The sequence below is a fragment of the Scophthalmus maximus genome, chromosome 10 (genome assembly GCF_022379125.1).
Source record: "Scophthalmus maximus strain ysfricsl-2021 chromosome 10, ASM2237912v1, whole genome shotgun sequence".
Lineage (NCBI taxonomy): Eukaryota > Metazoa > Chordata > Actinopteri > Pleuronectiformes > Scophthalmidae > Scophthalmus > Scophthalmus maximus.
In genome coordinates this window covers 995,583-1,015,990 of record NC_061524.1, presented here as the reverse complement: position 1 = coordinate 1,015,990, position 20,408 = coordinate 995,583, and the positions used below count along the sequence as shown (strand labels likewise).

Below are 20,408 nucleotides of genomic sequence, written 5' to 3'. Positions count from 1 at the left end.
GCAACTGCTCATGACAATATTAATGAGCGCACTGAAATTGAACCATACACCAAGTTGTGGGTAATGATTATCTGTGGGTTTATCGCTTGATTCATTATCAGTATTAAAAAATGTGGAGCCTAAGGGCCATATTTTTTTAATTTTAAAAACAGTGGATTAAAATATGAGAAGAATTCCTGGTTACATGGTGGGATTGTTTCATTTAGATTCTTTAGCACAAACGGACCTGTTAATGGCCGGGTGAGCTAAGCGCTGCACCTGACCTGACTGTTTTTCCATCTTGGAGTCAATGTTTGTGGGCTGCACCCCTGGGGCTTTTCATCAGGTCTGCAGGGGGGGTGGTGGGGAGGAGCTCAGACACAATCACTGGGCTGCATTCGCATTGATTCAGCAGAAATTTACATTTGACGCCAGGCTGGTAATTGAGGAAACTGCTGTCTCCAGCTCTGTGAGCAGGAGGAAACAAAGAGCTGCAGAGTGAATTTTTATCTATTGATTTTCTAATTATAAAACTCTCACACCACTAGTAAATATGACATTATTTACATGATATGCCACGTTGGGTTGGTGCAGGAAAATGTCTATTTCCCACTGTCGCTCATGGCTCGAGTGTTTTGAATTGAAAATGTCACGGTGGGAGAATAAAACCCCAAAGGGTTCCAAACTGTTATATTGGTAAAAAAAGGGGAAAAACAAACAACTCGTCTTGAGTTTTGTATGAAAGATATGTTTTTTAAGCGTACTACCAATAAACAATGCTTTCTTTCATAATGGGATGACAGACTGCAGCGGAGGAGCACTTTCCATCACTTTGTGTGCCTCCATAAATCTTGTGCGGATTGCCAAAGCAAACTATGGAGCCGCGCCGGACTGGAACAGTGAGTCTGCGTACGTGTTCGTGTTCGTGTTCGTGTTCGTGTTCGTGTGTGTGTTCGTGTGTGTGTGTGTGTGTGTGTGTGTGTGTGTGTGTGTGTGTGTGTGTGTGTGTGTGTGTGTGTGTGTGTGTGTGTGTGTGTGTGTGTGTGTGTGTGTGTGTGTGTGTGTGTGTGTGTGTGTGTGTGTGTGTGTGTGTGTGTGTGTGTGTGTGTCCCACAGGTCTCCGACCCCCCCGGGGTTGCGTGACCCTGCCAGACCCCCGCACACGCTGCTACCATTTTAATGAAAGAGGGGTGACATTCAGGTGACGCATGGCTGCTCACTCCTCCGGCCCCCCACTCATAAACCACGTTACAAACAAGGCGCTCATCCGGCGACCTGTCCGCTTGAACCGCCGCTGATGTCGGAAGAGTCCAAGTGAGTCTTTATGTCCAGTAATGTGTGAAATGAGCTCAGTTTTCTTTTTGTATTAATCTGTGTCCCCTGTCATTGAGACGGCTTTAGCCCATTGTTGAAGTTAATTTTCCAAAATCTCAAATTCATTAGCACAAAGTGGGCTTGTTTACAGGACGCTGCAAGGTTGGTTGAGCAGTGAAAAAATGTGTTGTTCAGCCCAAATTCATTTCTTTATTATTTGCCTTTACAGCAGCGAATTACTGTAGTGGAAGAAAAATCTAAATGAAAGAAAAATTGAAAAACAAAAGAACCAAAAATAAAAAAGCTTGTGCCTCTTGTACATACAATGACTGTGAAAACCTCTGAAACTCCCGTTTATATAGACAGTAGCTCCTCCTACTCCAGGAAATAGAAATGAATCAAAGAAAACGCATGACGTTACATCGTTGTCTGCCATCTTCAGAATTCAATTTCCAGGAGACGTGACAATACGGACGCGTAGGCGTTCTTATGGAATTGACGATAATATTAAATAAAGCTGTGATTTAATGTCATATCCTGAAACTGTAAATACAAAGGTGGATATTGACATTAGACCATTTACAAATATATTGCTATTTTAAGGTTTTTATATCTTATGTGATGTGACTTGGTAGCAATTCTTGTGTATATTATTATTATTATAATTTCATTAAGTCGTGCCGACAGACTCTAGCTGTATTTGTCATTATCGCAGCCAGCGACTGGAAATATCCAGTCTAATTGGAAACAATAGCAATCGCAAGCTGTTGAGGGTGAAAGGTGTTTTTTCCGAGAAGACAAAGTTAAGAAGATTAAAATATATTATGAATATCAGCCGAAAGTTCTATCTATCTATCTGATTGCAACATATATATCTAATATAAATCTTAACTCTTTATCCAAAAAAAGTAAGTAGTAGTAGTTAAGTTTAGTTTTCTGTCAGTTTTGGCGAATGGGTAAACATGGGGCTGAAAAAATATAATTTCTGAGGCAGGGTTAAATTAGGGTAGTTTATAAAAGAAATACATGTGTGTGTGTGTGTGTATGTATATATACACACACATATATATATATATATATATATATGTATATGTATATATATATATATATATATATATATATATATATATATATATATATATGTATGTATACGGATGGTTATACAAATACCACAAATATACATGATATTTGACAGGATTATGCTGCCTGATGGTAAACAACAGATGGCGCCGGGATGTAAAGAGCAGCAGTTCTGAAAGTGATATATTTACAACTATACTGCAAAATGAGTTACAGACTAAAGGCCTGAAAGTGAAACCACGAGTGTAAATATAATCCCCAGTAGGTGACAGGCAGTTACAGCTAACTGCAGGATTAACAAACAAACAGAAACATTATACTTAAAGGCTTAAAATACCAGACAGAATGTTTTATTTTCCGATTTTCACCCGCTTTGTATCTGAGGTACTACGACATCTGATTATCGGTTGAACTGCAGGAGGCATGCGATGCATTGTGGAGCTCTTTTTTTTTTGCGGGGGAATTTTGTGTAGATTAAAAGTTAATTTATTACAAATCATAGTCATTTTTTCATACCACAGACTGTTCAACAATCCACAGATTATAATTGTTTCACCGTGTGTATTTCAACGGCAATTATTGTTCTTGGAATATGATAGAATAATTACAATAACAATTGCTGCTGTTTTAATTTATGCAAAGTGCATCCATCCATTCGTCTTCCTTCTGTACCTTATTATTATCCTTTGCAGGGTCAACGTGTATTTGAACTTATATCCCATCATGCACAGGAAGAGATGTAAGATATATACAAAATAGATGAGTAATAACTGCATTGCAGGGTTGTTGTTTTATCTCTGTATCACAATATATTGTTTTATTTTATCCATCAAGTTGACGTTATATGACACGGAGCTGTGGATAATCTCCCTGTGATGTAAATCTGCGACATGCTGGTCACAGTTTGTCGAGGCGTTTCTGAAAATGACATAGTATTTTCACTAAAGTTAATAAAGATTGTAGTGCAAAGACACACTGACCTTGTTCACCATCGGGTTGACTGTGCACACACACTGCTCTCACTGCGGGTAAGGACGTGTGATTAGTCCATAACTCTGCACCGGCCATGATTTATTATAATTACGCACAGTTGAGGCTAATTTTTTCCTGGAGTCAATTATAAAAACTTTAATTTTCCAAAGGTAAAGCAGCTTCCTTTGGCGAGGAAGCATCTTCACAACACAAATATCCAAACCCATATAGGCCTATGTGCGATCTATTGGAACATGACCTACCTGATTTGAAATAGATGGAAAGAGACATAACAGTTTTGCACATATGAAAAACGCCTTCATCAACGAGTGGGAAGTGCAGATGGTTTTTGCATTAATCTGTGTCCTTGTGGCCGTTTGCCAGTGTGACTTTGTGTGCGGGTCTGTCCGACATTCTGAGTAAACACGTTCAAAGGTTGTCAAAGTGCAACAGACAGAGGAAATTGTGGTTTTACAACAAACCTCTCACACCCTGTTTGTACACTGTTAAACTGATTAGGACCAGGGCTGGATTCACTGAGGCTCAACTGTTTAAACTGCAGGCTGATTGACACAATAGTCAAAGTAAGCAGTGATTCGAAAAACTGCCCAAAAAATGTATAATTTTAATTATCAGCCTTTTGTCTTTCGTCAACTCCACACTATTTTCTGACTGTGCTGTATTGTTAAGAGACTGTTTCTCCTAGATGATACATTAACACAAAATCCATCCATCCCTCCCCTCCCTCCTTCCTCTTCCTCAGTCTCTCGTCTGATGATGTGCAGTGGGCGGGACCAAGTTGAGTGACGGCTCCTGCATTAAGCTCCTGCTCTGATCCGTCTGGGACTCGTGACTTCTCGCTGGTAACAGCCTCGTCTGCAGCACTCTCTCTCTCTCTCTCTCTCTCTCTCTCTCTCTCTCTCTCTCCCCCCACCCCTCTCTCTCTCTCCCCCTCCTCCCACCTCTTATCTTCATCTGTACACACACACCTCCACACCCCCTTTTTCATTCTCCTCTTTTTTTCCCCCTCTGAGTTTTCTGTATGCTCCCTTTTTTTCCTCAGCTCTCTGTATGCAATCTGCATCTTCACTCTCTCCCCTCTCTGCTAACGGAGGTGGGCAAGCATCCCAGAGCTGGTGCATCTAGCAGGTGCAGCCTCTCTCCCTCCCTGCCTCGTTCTCTCTCTGTCTCTCTCTCACCACCCTCGCTCTACCAGTGTGCACACTCTGCTCTCTCTGCGCTCCCCCCCCCCCCTTCTCATTCGCTCTCTGCCTCTCAGCGGCAGCAGCTCAGGGAGGCAGCTGTATTTGCGTCTGCATCCCAATCGCCACAGGTAAGAGGCTGCTTCATTCTCGGTTGTCGGTAACTCCACAGTCCGGGGGGGGGGGGGACGGGGGACGGCTTGTTTGGGAGCCTTTGCTGTCCCGGTATGCCAACTTATCATCCCGGCACATTTCCAATCATCTCCAAGAAAGGCATCCTGGGGGAAGGACGAGCAGAGGATCCCAGCAACCAGACCAACAAATCACAGGCTGACTCCAAAGAGTGCAGGCTTTCAGGAACTGAGGAAGAAGGGACACCGCTCAGAAAGAGATGTTCACTGGGATATTCTGAAGACATTGTGACCTGTACGTTTTTATTCCCCCTCTCATCTCTTTTCCCTTTCAATCATTTCCCATCCACTTCCACTGCCTCTCATCCCTCCACCTTTCTCATTCTATCCCTCTGTGGCGGAATGTTTCCCCGCAAATAGATGAGAAGAGGCTTTTCCAAGCGCCTGCTGCAGTATTAACGGGCAGCGTACGGAGACAGCAGGGCGCTGAGCGGACAGCTTGGGGAAATCTGATCCACAATCCCGGCTGGAGGAAGGAGCAGGATCACGCGTCGCAGTTGCAGATTTATCCGCCCTGTGATACCACTGCACGACAACACCCCTCATTCTCATTTATTCCCTCTCTCCCTCTCTCCCTCTCTCCTCTCTCTCCCTGTGTGTGTGCTCGTCTGAAGTGTTGCTTTCTGACTGGATCCAGGAAATTAATTGGATTCTACTGCTTTATTTTTAGCCTCACTGGAATTTGGAGCGGACGTAAAAAGGAATCAAAGTGGAATTTGGATCCAACGAGTGATAAATACCAAATCGTGAAAGGAAAAAAAAAAGGGTTGGCTGATTGAAAAGCAAAGCGCGACAAAGATTGCGGATAATCCTTCGGAGAGTATTGGACGGACGCATAAACCACAGATATCTGCGCTCTCGCTCCTTTTTCAGTTATGAAAGAATGATTTTTTGGAGCTGAGGGACGCTGACTCAGCTGAAGCTGTTGGAATAGGCTGCATTGGGAACATTTTCCCCTTTTTTGGGGGGTGGGGGGGGGGTGGGGGGTCCAGTATTGGGTGGGGGAAGCAACAAGGACCCACCCTGTAAGTTTCACTGCCCCGATGAGACATTAATGTACCATCGTGGATTCTACTTGGAGGCGACACACGTGCATGTTAAGTAGAAAAAGCCCAGCATTTTTTCGATGCGGTGGCATCCGGACACTGATGCCGTGGATTGTGCACATGCACAGATGTAAAAGCTGTTCCTTTCAACCCATCGCTCTCCCTCCCGTATCTCTCTCTCTGTGTCCCTCTCTTCTTCTTCCTCCTGTTCGATGCATCACTTCTTCTCCTCGTCCTCAAAGGTTTACCCTGCTGTGAACATCCAGAAGTTTGCTGTTGTTTCTGTTGGACATTGGGACTGGGGCAAGACGAAACACCGACTAACTGGGGCTGTAACCCCCCGTCTATGCCAGCTCTCCCATCTCTGATCGTGTGTGTGTGTTTGTGATTGTGTGTTTGCATGTATCTGCCCCCTCCCTGTCTCACTATCCCTGGATTACATATTGGTGTACGCGTAATTGAGAGTACAATTCCGTGGGCTCCTCTTTTTTTCTGAAACCCATTTCCTCACCTCTCCCTTTGTGTCTTCTCGATATCCCGCATTGGTTGGAACCTTTCAGTCATGTGCAAGCGATGCCTCACGCAGGGTTAACCCTCGATGAGCCATAAAGGACGGCAGGGAAGGATGAGCGAGTGTTCTGGGGCAGCTGTATCGGGAGTGGTGATCCTGGAGGAGCCCGAGGCTGCGGCGGCCTCGGGGGCCCGCAGGGAGGGCCAGGCCCAGGATCAAGGTCCCCTCCGCTGTGCCGTCTGGCCACGTCAGCAGACATGGCTGTGCGTGGTCCCGTTACTCATCGGCTTCATTGGCCTAGGATTGAGCTTGATGCTGCTGAAATGGATTGTGGTCGGAACAGTGCGGGATTACGTGCCAACAGACTTGGTGGATGCTAATCGAATAGGCCAGGATCCGATCTTCCTCTCCAAGCCAAGCGGGATTCCCAAAAGTCCCGACACTACTACTACTACTACAGCTACTCCTACAGCTGACGGCGGGAACCCCACGCCGAGAACTGTAACCGTTGCGAAGGGTAGAACTCGTTCCACCGCTACAACCACTACTATGAACCCTAGAGGGGGTGGAGCCTCGGGAAGCCAAGTCACTCTTCGGAATCCTGTAAATCGTAACGGACGCGGACCTTCAGGTTTTACTACGACCACCGTGGCGCCGAGGACGACCTTCATAATTGGAGCGGCGACGTCGAGCCCCTCTCCGTCCAACCCGACCGTACTCCATGACTCGACGCAGATGTGGACCACGGAGCACACCACTGCCGAGGCGGCCTCCACGACGCTCACCGCGCGCACGCACGGCCACCGCAAAGCACGTGAGTCACAACTTTTTCTTCTCTTTTGAGCCATTTGTTGGATTGTTTTGTATAAACAGATTGTGCCGATTCATTAGGAGCATTCCACAGGTGTGTTTGTTAAGCGACAGTGTGGCAGGTTCTTCCATCGGTCGTTGTAAACTGATATTAAAATATCTGCATTTTATTTGACATTTGTGAGATTTGACATGCATTGATGTTCTATTTTGGAAATTGTACATCTGACACTCCTGATGGCTCCATTGGTTGCTACAGTAAGGCAATCTGGATTTTTGCTGGATAATCTTTTTCTGTTATGGTTGGTTAAACAATGTTTCTATGATGTTTCGTGTGGTGGTGGCATTGTGGAAGATGGTGGACTTTGGTCTTTTCTAGTGAAGTCTGGATTCTTGAATATGGTGATTTTTGCATCATATTAGGTGGATGAGAATTGGTAGAAAGCTTCAGTCATGCTGTTATTTCTATGATGTGGAGGTTGGTGCACGAGGAACGTTCTTGCACTCTTTCATAAAATGTTGCTGCAGTTTTAAGATGTTAGGCTCTCGTGCGATGAAAACATCACTTCCTCCCACTGACTTCACACGTGTGTGTCCATGCACTTGCATGTACACTGAGGGGTGTTGTTTACTTGCTGCAAACCTTCAAGCTACGAAGATTTTATATTTAGTTGTGTTTTTTGCTACCTCCCAAACAATTGGCCAAAATGCTTTACAGACAAAAAAAATGTGACCCCCAGACCAACTGATCAACCGTTTGATCTTAGGTGACTTGAAAAGACATTGTGTTCATATCCATTTATTGATGAATGCTGATTCTTGTACTTCTGCTTCTTTGACACTGCTGTCCTTGACTCAAGTCATGCTCGCAATTATGGTATTGATTAGTGCTACGGGGGGATTTCCTTGCTTAAATGAAAGAGACACGCACACACACATGCACACACACGCACACACACACACACACACACAGCTTCCTCCAAGATAAATCTTTCTGCTTTCAAAATGGTGTCACATTATTTGCTGGACTTCCTTCTTCTGCTGCTTGTGAGACTGCCGCCTCTGCTCCTGGCTTCAGACACACACACACACACACACACACACACACACACACGCACACACACACGCACACACACACACAGTTTCAATGTGACGGGACAGTGTTTTATTTTTAACAGTGACTTCATCATATCATGTCTGCAGAGAACAGAGAGAGAGAGGAGGGGGGGAACCTGACAAGTCAGCAGGTGTTTGATGAAATTTAGATGATACAAACTCACACATCTCACACTGTTAATCTCCTCTTGCGGCTTAACTTGATATAACAGTTACAGTCCCCGTCAGTGAGGCACGATGCCGCTAAATGTCAAGGTCTGGACTAATTAGACGAGATGCGTGCATTTTGTTGTGCGCGGTAAATTAATTTTTTGCGCTGACCCAAATGGCTCCGTAATGGCATTTAAGCTGGGAATATTGCTGCTATCTCTCATCATGTGGTCTGTTGCCATGTGTGATTTACATGATGGCCCCGCCATTTATTAAATTAGTGATAATTACATGATGGCAGTCATTTGTGTATGAGCGGTAAACAAATCCCCTCCCCCACCACCCACCCACCGCTCCACCTGCCGTGGTTTTCGGGTCTGCCTGCTCCACTGGCAAAAGTTGCGGCCGCTTCTTTTGTTTTCCGTGATAATGAAAATGTCCCCAGACTACACTGGAGCCCAGGGAATGTTCCCTCTGATAATTAGAAAAACATTCGGTGTGTGTGTCTGTGAGTGTGTGAATGTGTGTGTGTGTCATTTCATTACCAGGAGGAAAAAAATGGGCCCCATCCATCATCATCTATTCATTTATTAATTAATCATTTACAAAAAAAAGAGAGAATGCCATATCTCCGGCAAATGCTCCTGAAAAACCATTAAGCTCCGTTGATAGATATCCGAGGGAAAATGTCACTCCTTCTCCAGCTCCGCCCGAGAAAGTTCTCCCCCTTCCCCATCCTAAACATCCCTCCACCCTCCTCCGACCCCCCTCGATTCCACCACCCACATGCTGCTTTGACTGGAGTAGGTCATCATTTTCACATTAACCGTCCATTATGTGTGAATGTGTTATGCGTTATGTGTTGGCCTGTGCTCAGAAACGGAGAGAATCATATTAATTTAAGTAAAGCCAGGGCCATCTGCGCGCTCGTATCGATGCCGCCGTCTCTGTGGGTCACAAAATTAAGATGGACATAGATTTATTTATTTTTTTATCGACACCGGGCTCTGGTGCTGTGGTCCTGCTATCGCCCGTGGAGTTGTGAAGTGGAACGAGCCCCTTTGCTTCCTGTCCCGGCAGCTGTAAATTCCCATTTGAGAGGTTTTTTTTTCTCTCAGCAGTGTCCTCAGTAAGTTACATTAGAGGAAAAAAAAATTGTGAGTCCACTGGACGATGACTGCATGCAGAAAGGAAGGCAGACGACTGGGAGAGATGAGTGACCTCTGCACCGCGGGGTCAAAGTGTCAGGTGATGCCTCAGCCATAATGGCACCGGTTTCGAGCGAACGGGGAAATCAGATCTCTGCCCTTCTTTTGCTACTGAAATAGTTTCAACAACAACAAACAAAAAAGGAAATTGATGATTGGACATGATGACAGGATGAGTCGATGTGGTGATGAGTTAAGTCCCTGATGAGAAGTTCACCGGGGCTGTATTTGCTGTATGATACGTCCCTAATTAAAAAAAGACAAAAGAATAAGATATAACAGGACGGATCGTCAAGTAAATCCCGGCTCTACATCGCAACGTGATTGTCAGGTCCGACCTGCGGAGTAGTGCGTCCTGCTGCAGTCGGAGGTCTTTGTCTCCACTCTGAGCCACTCTGGGCGATTAGGTTTCTGTCAGACAGTGGCCCTGAAACCTAAATCCAGATTAACAGCCCATCACCGTGACTGTGCAAGCAACAGAGTGGCAGTATCCTATACCTATGAGCCACACACACACACACACACACACACACACACACACACACTACGTGGGCTTAAGAGCAGCCTGGATGTGGAGGGGATGTGTTCCATTAAATAATGATGCTGAGATGACATGTTGAAGGGGGCGTGTCCTCTGAGCTTAGTTTCAGGGTCCCTCAAGGTCACTAAAGGTGGACATGGAAAAGTTACACTCGGATTAACCACAGTGACGCCAAAGTCCCGCTCATTGAAATGCTCCTTATTGTTGTCTCTTTTGATGGGGACATTATTCTTTATGATCAGTATATATATCGTTTCCAAATCAAGCCGGGATTTATTTTGTGGTTGTGCCTCGATGAAATTGCTGTCGACTTTCCCTGATCCCAGCAGTTGGTCTCGAACTCTGCTATCTAATCTCCTGCCCGATCATCTTTGCATGGTTGCACACTCATGCATGTTTTTGAAACTAAGAGCAATGTTGTTTGCAATGTTCAACATTAAGTTTGACACGTTTCTCTGCCTTCAAGTACGACAGAAATGTTGGATTGGGAGCGTGTCTATGTTTTGATCTTTGTGTTTTAAGTCTGCTGTACATTTAGATACATTAGACAAATAAATTACTATGATTCAACCGATATTTGTCGATGAACAGCCTCAAGCGTCCTTTTACTGTTTATCTGGGAATCATATCTGTGAATCATATCTGTGTATTATTCTATGCCTTTGTCACTTTTGGCTCCAAATTAAAATCTAATTAACTTTGTCTTTCATCTCTGCTGCCCGACACCGAGGGCACCGGAGGGCCATGTTTGTGTTTCACTAATCAGCTCACACGGACGAGATTCCGGGTTTTTAAACCAGATTGTAGAGTTCAAAATCTCTACAGTTGGATTAGTTCTCCGTGAGCTGCTTAGTAACGAGATCCCCATGGGTTGCTGTTTTTTTGTACGAATGATAGTTCACACGCTCCTGGACATGGTCTAGTGTCCACAGCAGCCGACCGAAATGTGTCTACATGTGACCGAGCTGCATTGGGAAGCAAAACATGGACAAAATGGTGACGGCACTTGAAACTACGTATAGTGTGTTTCCTTCATGATACACATGAGAATATATCACTCACCCGTCTCCACAAAGTGGGAACACTAAACCTGGGTTCGTATCTTCCTGATACAGTGTATATATTTCAAATTCAGCCCAATTTTTTCTAATGGGGCTAAATAATTCAGGGTTCACAGTTTGGAGTTAAAGTGTGAGGAAAAGAGGATGAATATGAGGATTTGCAATTTCAAAAAGGATTCGAACAACAGCTTAAAAAAATAGACTAAATATCTTTTTTGCAATCCTCTTTGGAATTCTGTTCCAAACCATGAAGCAGAGTTTTTACCGTCGGCAACAAACAGCCACAAACAGCCACAAACACACACACACGCACACACACACACACACACACACACACACACACACACACACACACACACACACACACACACACACACACCCATCAGGTGAGTCTTGTCATCAAAACGTCTGGGGAGAACTACCATGCATGTATTCCCATGTACCTAAATGATAAATGCCCACGCTTCCTCATGTTCCACTCCATTAAACCGTCAGGAAATATTACAACCAATAACGATCAAGATCAAACTCTTGAGTCAGTTTGTGTTTGGGGCCCTCGAAGGTTTACGGAGGGCGAGCGAAACCAAACAAGATACCGCCCGATTAGCGTTTGATAATTTGGGTGGCGATGCCGTGCGTTACTGAGCTTTAACGTCCCGTTGTTTCATTCTGATGAAATGTGTCGCAGTGTGTGTGTGTATGGGGGGGGTGATGAAATATTAATGGTGGGAAAGAGAAACATGTTCAATATGTAGTGGAAAGTGTAAATAATTGAGGATGGCCCTTTGACGAATTATGCCACAGCGAGCAATTCCCTGTACGTGCGTACTTCTTCAATGAACGAAGGTGTGCAGGGGGTTCATACGTTCCCCACGCCGGGAGGGATTGTTCTATATTGTTGTTTTTTTCTTGCTGGAAAGGAAAAGAGAGTTGAAACATGTCTTCATGCACATCCATCACATGGGATCCACTCGTACAAATCGGCTAAATGTTGCCGCTAACTCCGGCGGAGCTTTTAATAATGGATTCAGGTTCCAGCGGCCTCCATTCGATGAGGCTTGCTCCATGTCCCCACTCCCTCTCTCTCCGGTGTTTGTTTCTGACTGCAGATGGAGAAGTTACAGCACCACCTGGGATTTCTTCTGTATTCAGCTTTGCTTGACATGTAACAGACGGGTGCTGCTGTTCCAGGGGGTGAAAAACAAGTTCACACAGAGACGATCCACCTCCGCTCTGTGTTCATCCGTTTCTGATTTAGTTTGTTTCTATTTGAAACTTATAGACCAGTGTTGGGTTGTTGTTATGTCAGTATGCAACTTATCTCTAAATGTCTTTCCTCAGAAAGACATCATAAAGCATTATGGAAATTATGTCGGAAAAAAACTAATGTTTTGTTTCCGGACTTTTTATATAATACATCAGAGACCACACTGTATTAAAAACACATTGATATGTGGGTGAGTAAAAAAGAGAGGTTTCAATAATAATAAGGTTCGGGACATATTGTGGTCTTGTTGTTGCAGAGAAAATGATCTTTTCTTGACCTCAACCAAACAGACAGGACTGTGGAGGTGAACCGCCACAACGCACCCACCTCAACCACGTCCTCATGACTATGCTGCCTTTGATAAAGGATAAACAGAAGACATTGCTTCTGAACATAATCCAGCCAGCGAGTCAAGGTTTAGGCAAAATATATTCCCTGATTCTGTACAAATGGGACAGGGTTGACGACCTACATTTTCCTTATAAGTCGCTTAATGTCATGCGAATGAGAACAGAAGTATGTTGGTGGTGCTTGTTTCTTAACACACCAGAGATTGATGGTGGTGGTGCCGGTGTGGTCTTTCCAACAGTTTATCAGTTCATGCCGACAACCCTGACAGTCGCCTCTGTACCCCCCCCCCAAAAAACGATCACATTGCAGTACACAGCAGAAGTACACAATCACAGAACTGTATATGTACAAGCACCCTGCCTCAGCCGGTTCAGAGGAAACCAGTGTAGTCACAGAACAGGGGATGTTTTTCCTTTCAGGAGAGAAACATGCACAATCATTATTTTTGCTGGAAATGCAACCGCTCCTAATGACACTCGACTGAGTCCAGCCGCAGGAGCACCAGTAATATGAATCAGACGAGCTGACCTTGAGACAGGCAGTGGGAGGGGAGAGGATGGGGTTGGCAGAGTGGAGGAGGAAGAAAGAATTCAATCATACAGCTCAGCCACTGAAAGAAATCGTATATCGGTCGAGGAAGTGGTGAATTGTCGGCCAGCCTGATAGCTCTGTGTACACTCAGGTAAAATAATCCCTGTCTAAGCATTTTATCCTTCGCTAATAGTGTTGTTTACTGCCAGGTGCTGGCAGCGTAATGAGCAGGAGGCGAGGGAGGGGGGTGGTGGGGGCTGGTGTATGTTTTTATGTTTAAAGCATAAAAACTAATAGAGGTCAAACTGTATCACTTAACTAAATCCAACTAAAGTTGTTGTCAGTCAACAAATATTGCACTTAGTATTATTTTAAAGTTAAAGGTACAGTGTGTAATATTAAGAAGAGCTTATTTTACAGAAATTGAATATATTGTCCATAACTATGTGTTCATATATGTATAATCACAACTCTGAAGGAGTTAAATATAGTTTCACTATAAGATTCACTGATCAGGAAATGACTGGACTGTCTATGAATTTTAGCAGCGTCAGTGACGAGTTAAAGCAGAGCTGTTGATGAAAAGTCACCCGTGTGTCGAGGCTGTCTCAGAAAACTTTGATTGAAATGCACCGGTGTGAAAATGGAGGCGGCAGGAAGTCTGATACTGATATAGATGGAAAAAAAAGGTGCCATAACAGGCTCACCATGCTCATTGGCTAATGTTAGGTTAGGGTAGGTAACTGGGTCAAAAGTAACTTTCAACTCCTTCAATTAAATACTTTTTTAATTAAATCGAAATGTGTTCACTTAGTTTGAGACCTACACGATCAGAGGATAAGTCAGAGTATTATCTTAACTACCCAGCAGTGTGTCACATAATGAAATTAGCTTCACCCACACTGTAATGCATCACTAATCATAATAACCTGATGACATGAATCAAATTACATGTTTTAAGAATGTTTAATGAAGTAGTGAATCTGAACACACCTCCGCCGCCTGATCCCGTCGGCACTTCAACACCGATGTGTGTGTCGCGGCGAGGGGCCTGGACTGACGAGCGCCTAAAGCTAATCTAATAAATCTGTTTTCCCCACCATTAATTTTTCGACATCAGCACCAGCTGAAGTCTCCTCCCTCTCCGTTAGTTATAGATAATGATTATATATATATATATATATATATATATGTGTGTGTGTGTGTGTGTGTGTGTGTGTGTGTGTGGGCGTGTCTGTGTGTGCGGTGGCACATTTGTCATGCGCATTATTACATGAGCCACCTCGACCCCCCCCTGCACCAGATATTGATCCCAGTGCGATTGTATCCCGGCCCTTTTGCCACTCAGCAGGTCTCTCTCTCTCCCTGTGTCTCTCTCTCTCTCTCTCCCCCTCTCTCTCCTGCAGATGGGCGTGGGTTCTGATTATCCCGGGCTCGCTGCATTTTTTTTTTGCCGCGGTTATTTTTAGCTTCAAAAGAGAATTGCCAGTTTTTCTCTGGGAGCTGGCGCTGCTGCTGGAGGAGACAGTGGAGATGGTGACTTCAGTGTCCATTTATTTATAGTTTTGGAAACATTATAGTTTTTGGGGGCTTTGGCATGTTAAGCTCAGTGTGTTGTTTGTTTTATTCTTTGGAAACGCTGCCACTGTCCTGGATCTTATTATGCTAAGCAGCAGCAGCAGCGGCAGCAATCGGAGGCCACGACAACCGGAGTCTAAAGATGCGGGAGGCCATTTTCCCAGAAACCCGAGCTGTTAAAACTGCACATTACATATTGAGTTACCACTCGGGGAGGTTTCCTGGGGGAAACGGGAAGCCATCTCGAAGGTCACTTTCACCGTGATGGGAAACACAACTCGATTGCACTCGCACGCACGCACGCACGCACGCACGCACGCACGCACGCACGCACGCACGCACACACACACACAGAGTGGTAAGCTTGGTGTCATATGCTAGACGTTGGTCCTCTCAGCTCTGTCCTTGGGGCAGATGGGTACATGATTTGTCTTTTGGAGCCTGACGTAGAGCATGTGTTTGTGTGTGTTTGTGTTTTTGTGTGTGTGTGTGTGTGTTCAGCTCATTATTCCGACAGCATGCTCCACCACCATATCTTCTGTCTAGCTCTATAGTTTTCCCCCTCCATCACAGGATAGAAATCATTTTGATAATCAAGTTATTCGTCAGTAATGTTCTGGATTCAATCATGTGAGCTTGTAATATGGTTGCTGACCGTGAGTAAAATGGTTCACGACAAAGTCACTGTCAAAAATATGTTCAGCTTCAAATGAGGGAACAAAAAAAGTTGCAGCGTATCCTCACGTATTTCGCCGCCGTCGCTTGACGAACAACTCCGGCGTCTATCAGAAATCGCTGCCGATTAGTTTTCTGTCAATCAAATAATATGGTCGACACTAATGTTCATTATTCCCCTCCTGTTCCTCTCTCTCCCTCTGTCTCTTTACGTTTCTCTGCCTCTCTCTCTCTCTCTCTCTCTCTAACCTCGGGACTCTCCTGACAGCCGCCGTCTCACGCAGACTTTCTCTGACAGAGTCTGGTGAACTGGTGCGTTGTCTGTCTGCATTGTGTGTTTCTGCAAAAGAGACAGGGATCTACTCATGACAGGTGGACTCTGAGCTTTCACTCTCCAGGGCTGCGTGACTCAGCATTTGGGAGACAAAAAGAATATATAGTGTTGCACAAGCGAAGAGCAAAAAGGCGAGGGAGGAATAAATGAAAGAAAAATGGATGAGGAGATGGGGGGGGTGCGTTTGAGGGGGCAGGAGGGGAAACTCGCTGGAGGAAACTGTTCCACCGGGCGAGAAGAAGAAGGCGAAGAGAAACCAGGCCTCTCATCCGTCGAGCAACACGCCGCTCTCCCTCCGTCTTCTCTCCTCCCTCTGCCCACTCAGTTCATTTACATTTACATTACATCCAGCTGGAGTTGATTTGGTGGCGAGTGATGGATGGCGAGCTTCTGATGCTGTTTGTGGGAACGGTGCTCCGGGGGGTTAGCAGTGTCAGCTGTTTGCGGAGGGCGGCGAGCGCAGCCTGGTCTAACATGAGACGCTCGTTAGCAGCTCAATTGCTAGCGGAAGCCGCGCCGCGTCAATTTAAGGGGATGTGAGGGTTTTAATGGCTGCTGCCGCTTGTGACAGGCGCTGGCTAGTTAGCTCTTCCAACATGAACCTGACAATATGACAGAATATTACAGCTACATCTCCGCCTTTTTGTTCTTTATGTCTGTTTGACCTCAAGTAGTTTTACATTGTTTTGGCCCCTAACTACATTTGGAAAAGAAACAACACATCTTTACTTTGATAACTTTGACAAGCGTCATTATGATTCTTGGCAGCGGCTGACAGCAACGCAGTACATTTACTCAAGTACTCTACTTAAGTACAGTTTTTGAGTATTTGTACTTTACTTTTTGGGGGGGAAACGTTTTACTTTGACTGCATTTGATTTCAAAGTCAAATATTGTACTTTTGACCCCACTACATTTCTACGAAGGCCCTCGTTACTCGTCACATTTGCGTAGAGGTCAGCGGATGAGTTTGCTTTTTTCTTCACAAAACCCAAAACTCCATTAACGGTGTTCATGCAGTTCTGCGTGTATCTCTTTTGTGAGAGTGTTGTTGCCTTATCTCTACCTCGCGAATGCGCTGCTCAGACTGGGCGGCTGGTCGGTAGAGACAGGTAGCTATAGCTAGAAAGACGACGTCTCATCTGAGAACAACTACGCCTTACATTAAGATTCATACATCATCACCGCCGGTTAATGAAAAACAGTGGCTACTCTTGCGATTCGCTCTTGAAAATGTGCGTGGAATCCAGACGTGGCAGATCCAGCAGGATTAATATCACAGGGTGCAACTGTGACACAAACACACACAAAAAAAGACCCAACCCACCGTGTAGAAACCAATGCTGTCGTAACAGGGATTTTGTGTGTGATACCAGATGGCCATTCATGCTTAGGGAAGGGGGGGAAATCTGTGATCTCTCTCAAATTACTGCTCCGACTCCAAAACACTGCACTTCACGTATCTGACCGAGACATGGGTTTATTATTATTTTTTATTTGCCGTTTCCCACTCACGGGTTTCAGCTGCGGTCGATTTTGATAATCATGTGTTGGTTTTTTATCGAGGGGGATCAGCGGCACAGCCAGCTCTTTTGTTTGCACCACCACGAGATCTGCAGCCAAGACAAACAGGAAGCGGCTGGTGAGCAGCACCATCCTGCCGGGCCGTGGCCTTTCCACGGCGCCTCACAGAATCCGCGGTGAGGATACTGCGCTCCAGATAAAACAAGCAGAGTCCCTGCAGTCACACACACACACACACACACACACACACACACACACACACACACACTCATGGAGCTGCTACAGGAGGTATGCAATTCCTAAGTAAATGAAGACGAAGGGCCGTTGAAGATGTGGTGTGACACTGCTGCGGAGAAAAGAGCCAGAATGTGTTAATGAGAGGAAACAGTCGGAGCAGGGAGGCAACTACACCTCCGCTAATTCTTTCAAACAGCTCGTATTCCCATGCCGGGGTTGCAGAGGACCGGCGTGTGTCCCAGCATGCACTTGGTCGGAGGCTGTGGGCACACCCCTCTGGGAAAGCTCGCCATGCAGGCAATCACGGGCGCTCATAGAAAAAACACACTTTCACACTTAGATTCGAGCTCCAGGCAATTTAGAGTTTCCAATTCAGCGAACCTGCATGTCTGTGGGTCGCAGGAGGAGTGGGAGGGAACTAGGGCGCCCGTAGGGAAGAAAAAAACACGAGCCGCCGATCGCGGGGCGTAGATGAAACCGTCAACGACTTCGGTGCAACGCCTGAAGTGATGCATCGCTCCACTTGCTGGCTGCAAAAAAACTGAAACAAAAACTGTGCAACTTCATCAGCAACATCATCTTATTATTTTTGTTGTTGTTAATTATATATGATTATAAATTATTACTGTTTTCATGGCGTCAACCTTAGACGTGCTTCATTCCTGTGGCGATGAATAAATATCTCTCGTAGCTCTGCTCACACTTAGTTCTCCCTCTGATGAGCATGTCAGAGTCATGAGATGTCAACACCGCGCCCGCCACTTGTCAGCGTTCATGTCCAACGTCAAATACACACACACACACACACACACACACACACACACACACACACACACACACACACACACACACACACACACAGGCAGCTGGGAGCTTCACTTTTCTGGCTCCGCACCCTGAGAGGAAGACGGAGGAAGATGGACGGCTCAGAAGCTGTCAGAGCGAGGACGCATGTAAGGAACGCGAGAGAAGAATTGGCCTCTCACTTGAAATAATTTACCTCGTGTGAGGAGTCAACTCGGCCCCACTTAGATCAAAAGACGTGGTAATTATGGGAGAGCTAGTCACTCGTCCCGATCGGGGTGTGAATCGCTGGTCGACTCAAGTGTGAGGCAGGGATTGAAAGAAAAGAGATTTGGGATGACGAGGGGGAAGCAGAGTCCCTGCTCCTCCATCGTCACTGAGTAGAGTGCGAACGTCTGCCAGGACCCAACAGTCCCCAATCTGTGAAAACGTCCAATGAAAGTGATAAAAAATTCTTGGATGGATTATATGGATTCTTTCTCTGTCCATGTTCCATCCTTCCAAGAAGTTTCTTGTAAAACCGTTTGGTAGTTTTTACGTAATCCTGCAACCAACAAACGAAACAAAAAAAAAAGCTACTCAAAAAAACTTTACGACATCGGGAGATTTGGTTTCTAGGTGGAATATCAAAAATCATGGAATTGCATCTAAACTTTTCTAAAAAGAAAAAATAACCTTTCAACTGCAACACTTAACTTATTAAGTTATTCCTTTTGTTTTATGTTGGCACCTACTTCTAATGCCGAATCTCAATTGCTAATATCAAGTAAAAATGAATTACAGGTGCAAAGAAAATGATGAAAAAGTGATTGAATTCTATACCTTTTACTGTTCACAGAAACATATTAAAGTATTTTATGGATGACATTACATCCATACATTACTTAAATATTGCACTCACCATGATCGACCCACACGAGCGACAGCTCTGTCTTGTGTCTGCCTTGTTCCCATCAGCGCTCATTTGGCTACAACACGTGTGCGCTCCGCTATATATATTATATATCATCTGTTTTGCGAGTACATTGAACAAAACCCACTCTTACGTCTTCTGAATTCTGCATCAACACGGCGACATTAATAATGAACGTCTCGCCTGCGAGGCTACAGTGAGTGTACAGCGGACCGCTGTGTGGTGGTTCTGCTCGAGTAGAGAACATCCATCGTGAACCTCCACCGCTCGTACGTAAAGAATTTCCATTATGCATGCTGACATTTTGTACCATTAAAAGGGGATTGTAGTGTTTCCAGTGGGGAGCTGACATTGTAGCTTTGACCTGTGGCCGACCCAGCTGGATTATTGCTCTCTCTTTATCGTCTTTATATGAGTGAATGGGACATTTGTCTCACTGAGTGTTTTTTTTTTTACAGTGTACATGTTTTAACAATTGTTTTACAATTTAAAGAGTATGCACATGTAATTTATCATATAAAAAAGAATATATATATATATATGTGTGTGTGTGTGTGTGTGTCGGCATGTATGTGGCTTTTGAGATGTTATATTACATTTGTGTGATATGATTGGTATGATGAATGTGTTATGAGATTTATGTTTCCTGTGTTTTTTGTGAAATATCTGAAACGTGTCTGGACGAGTCTGTCCACATGTGAAATTTGGAGTCACATTGGCTAAATCTTATTGTTGCCGCTGTTATTATTTTCTGTGGTTGAGTTTGTTTCTAATATCCGGTTTTAAAATTTTTAAAAATCACATATTTTATGTGTTTTTTTCAATTTGCATCAAAAAGAAGACAGAATGCATGAGACTTAAAAATTTTTGAAATAGTGCAAATAATATTCACGATCGGTTGGTTTCATCAATTCATATTTATCTGTGTTATCTAAGATTTGGAAATATGAGATAAATTATTTCTATCTTTGAAATATTCATGGTTTAATTCTTGACATTGATCATGAATTTGT

The 20,408-nt window shown here is 44.5% G+C and overlaps 1 protein-coding gene across 4 annotated transcripts in view; it reads left to right on the top strand.

Annotated features, from left to right (window-relative positions):
• LOC118283920 (pro-neuregulin-3, membrane-bound isoform) overlaps positions 1–20,408 on the top strand; it is a 263,337-nt gene that overhangs the window by 7,069 nt on the left and 235,860 nt on the right. For 2 of the 4 annotated variants that reach the window (XM_047335184.1, XM_035606366.2), the window contains exons 3-5: positions 783–1,293; positions 4,109–4,208; positions 6,345–7,109. In XM_047335184.1, the coding sequence (XP_047191140.1) occupies positions 6,383–7,109 (727 nt within the window). In that variant the 5' untranslated portion in view covers positions 783–1,293; positions 4,109–4,208; positions 6,345–6,382. Of the gene's footprint in view, positions 1–782; positions 1,294–4,108; positions 4,209–5,720; positions 7,110–20,408 lie in introns of those variants that run through there. The other 2 variants (XM_035606367.2, XM_035606365.2) reach the window with 2 other exon arrangements.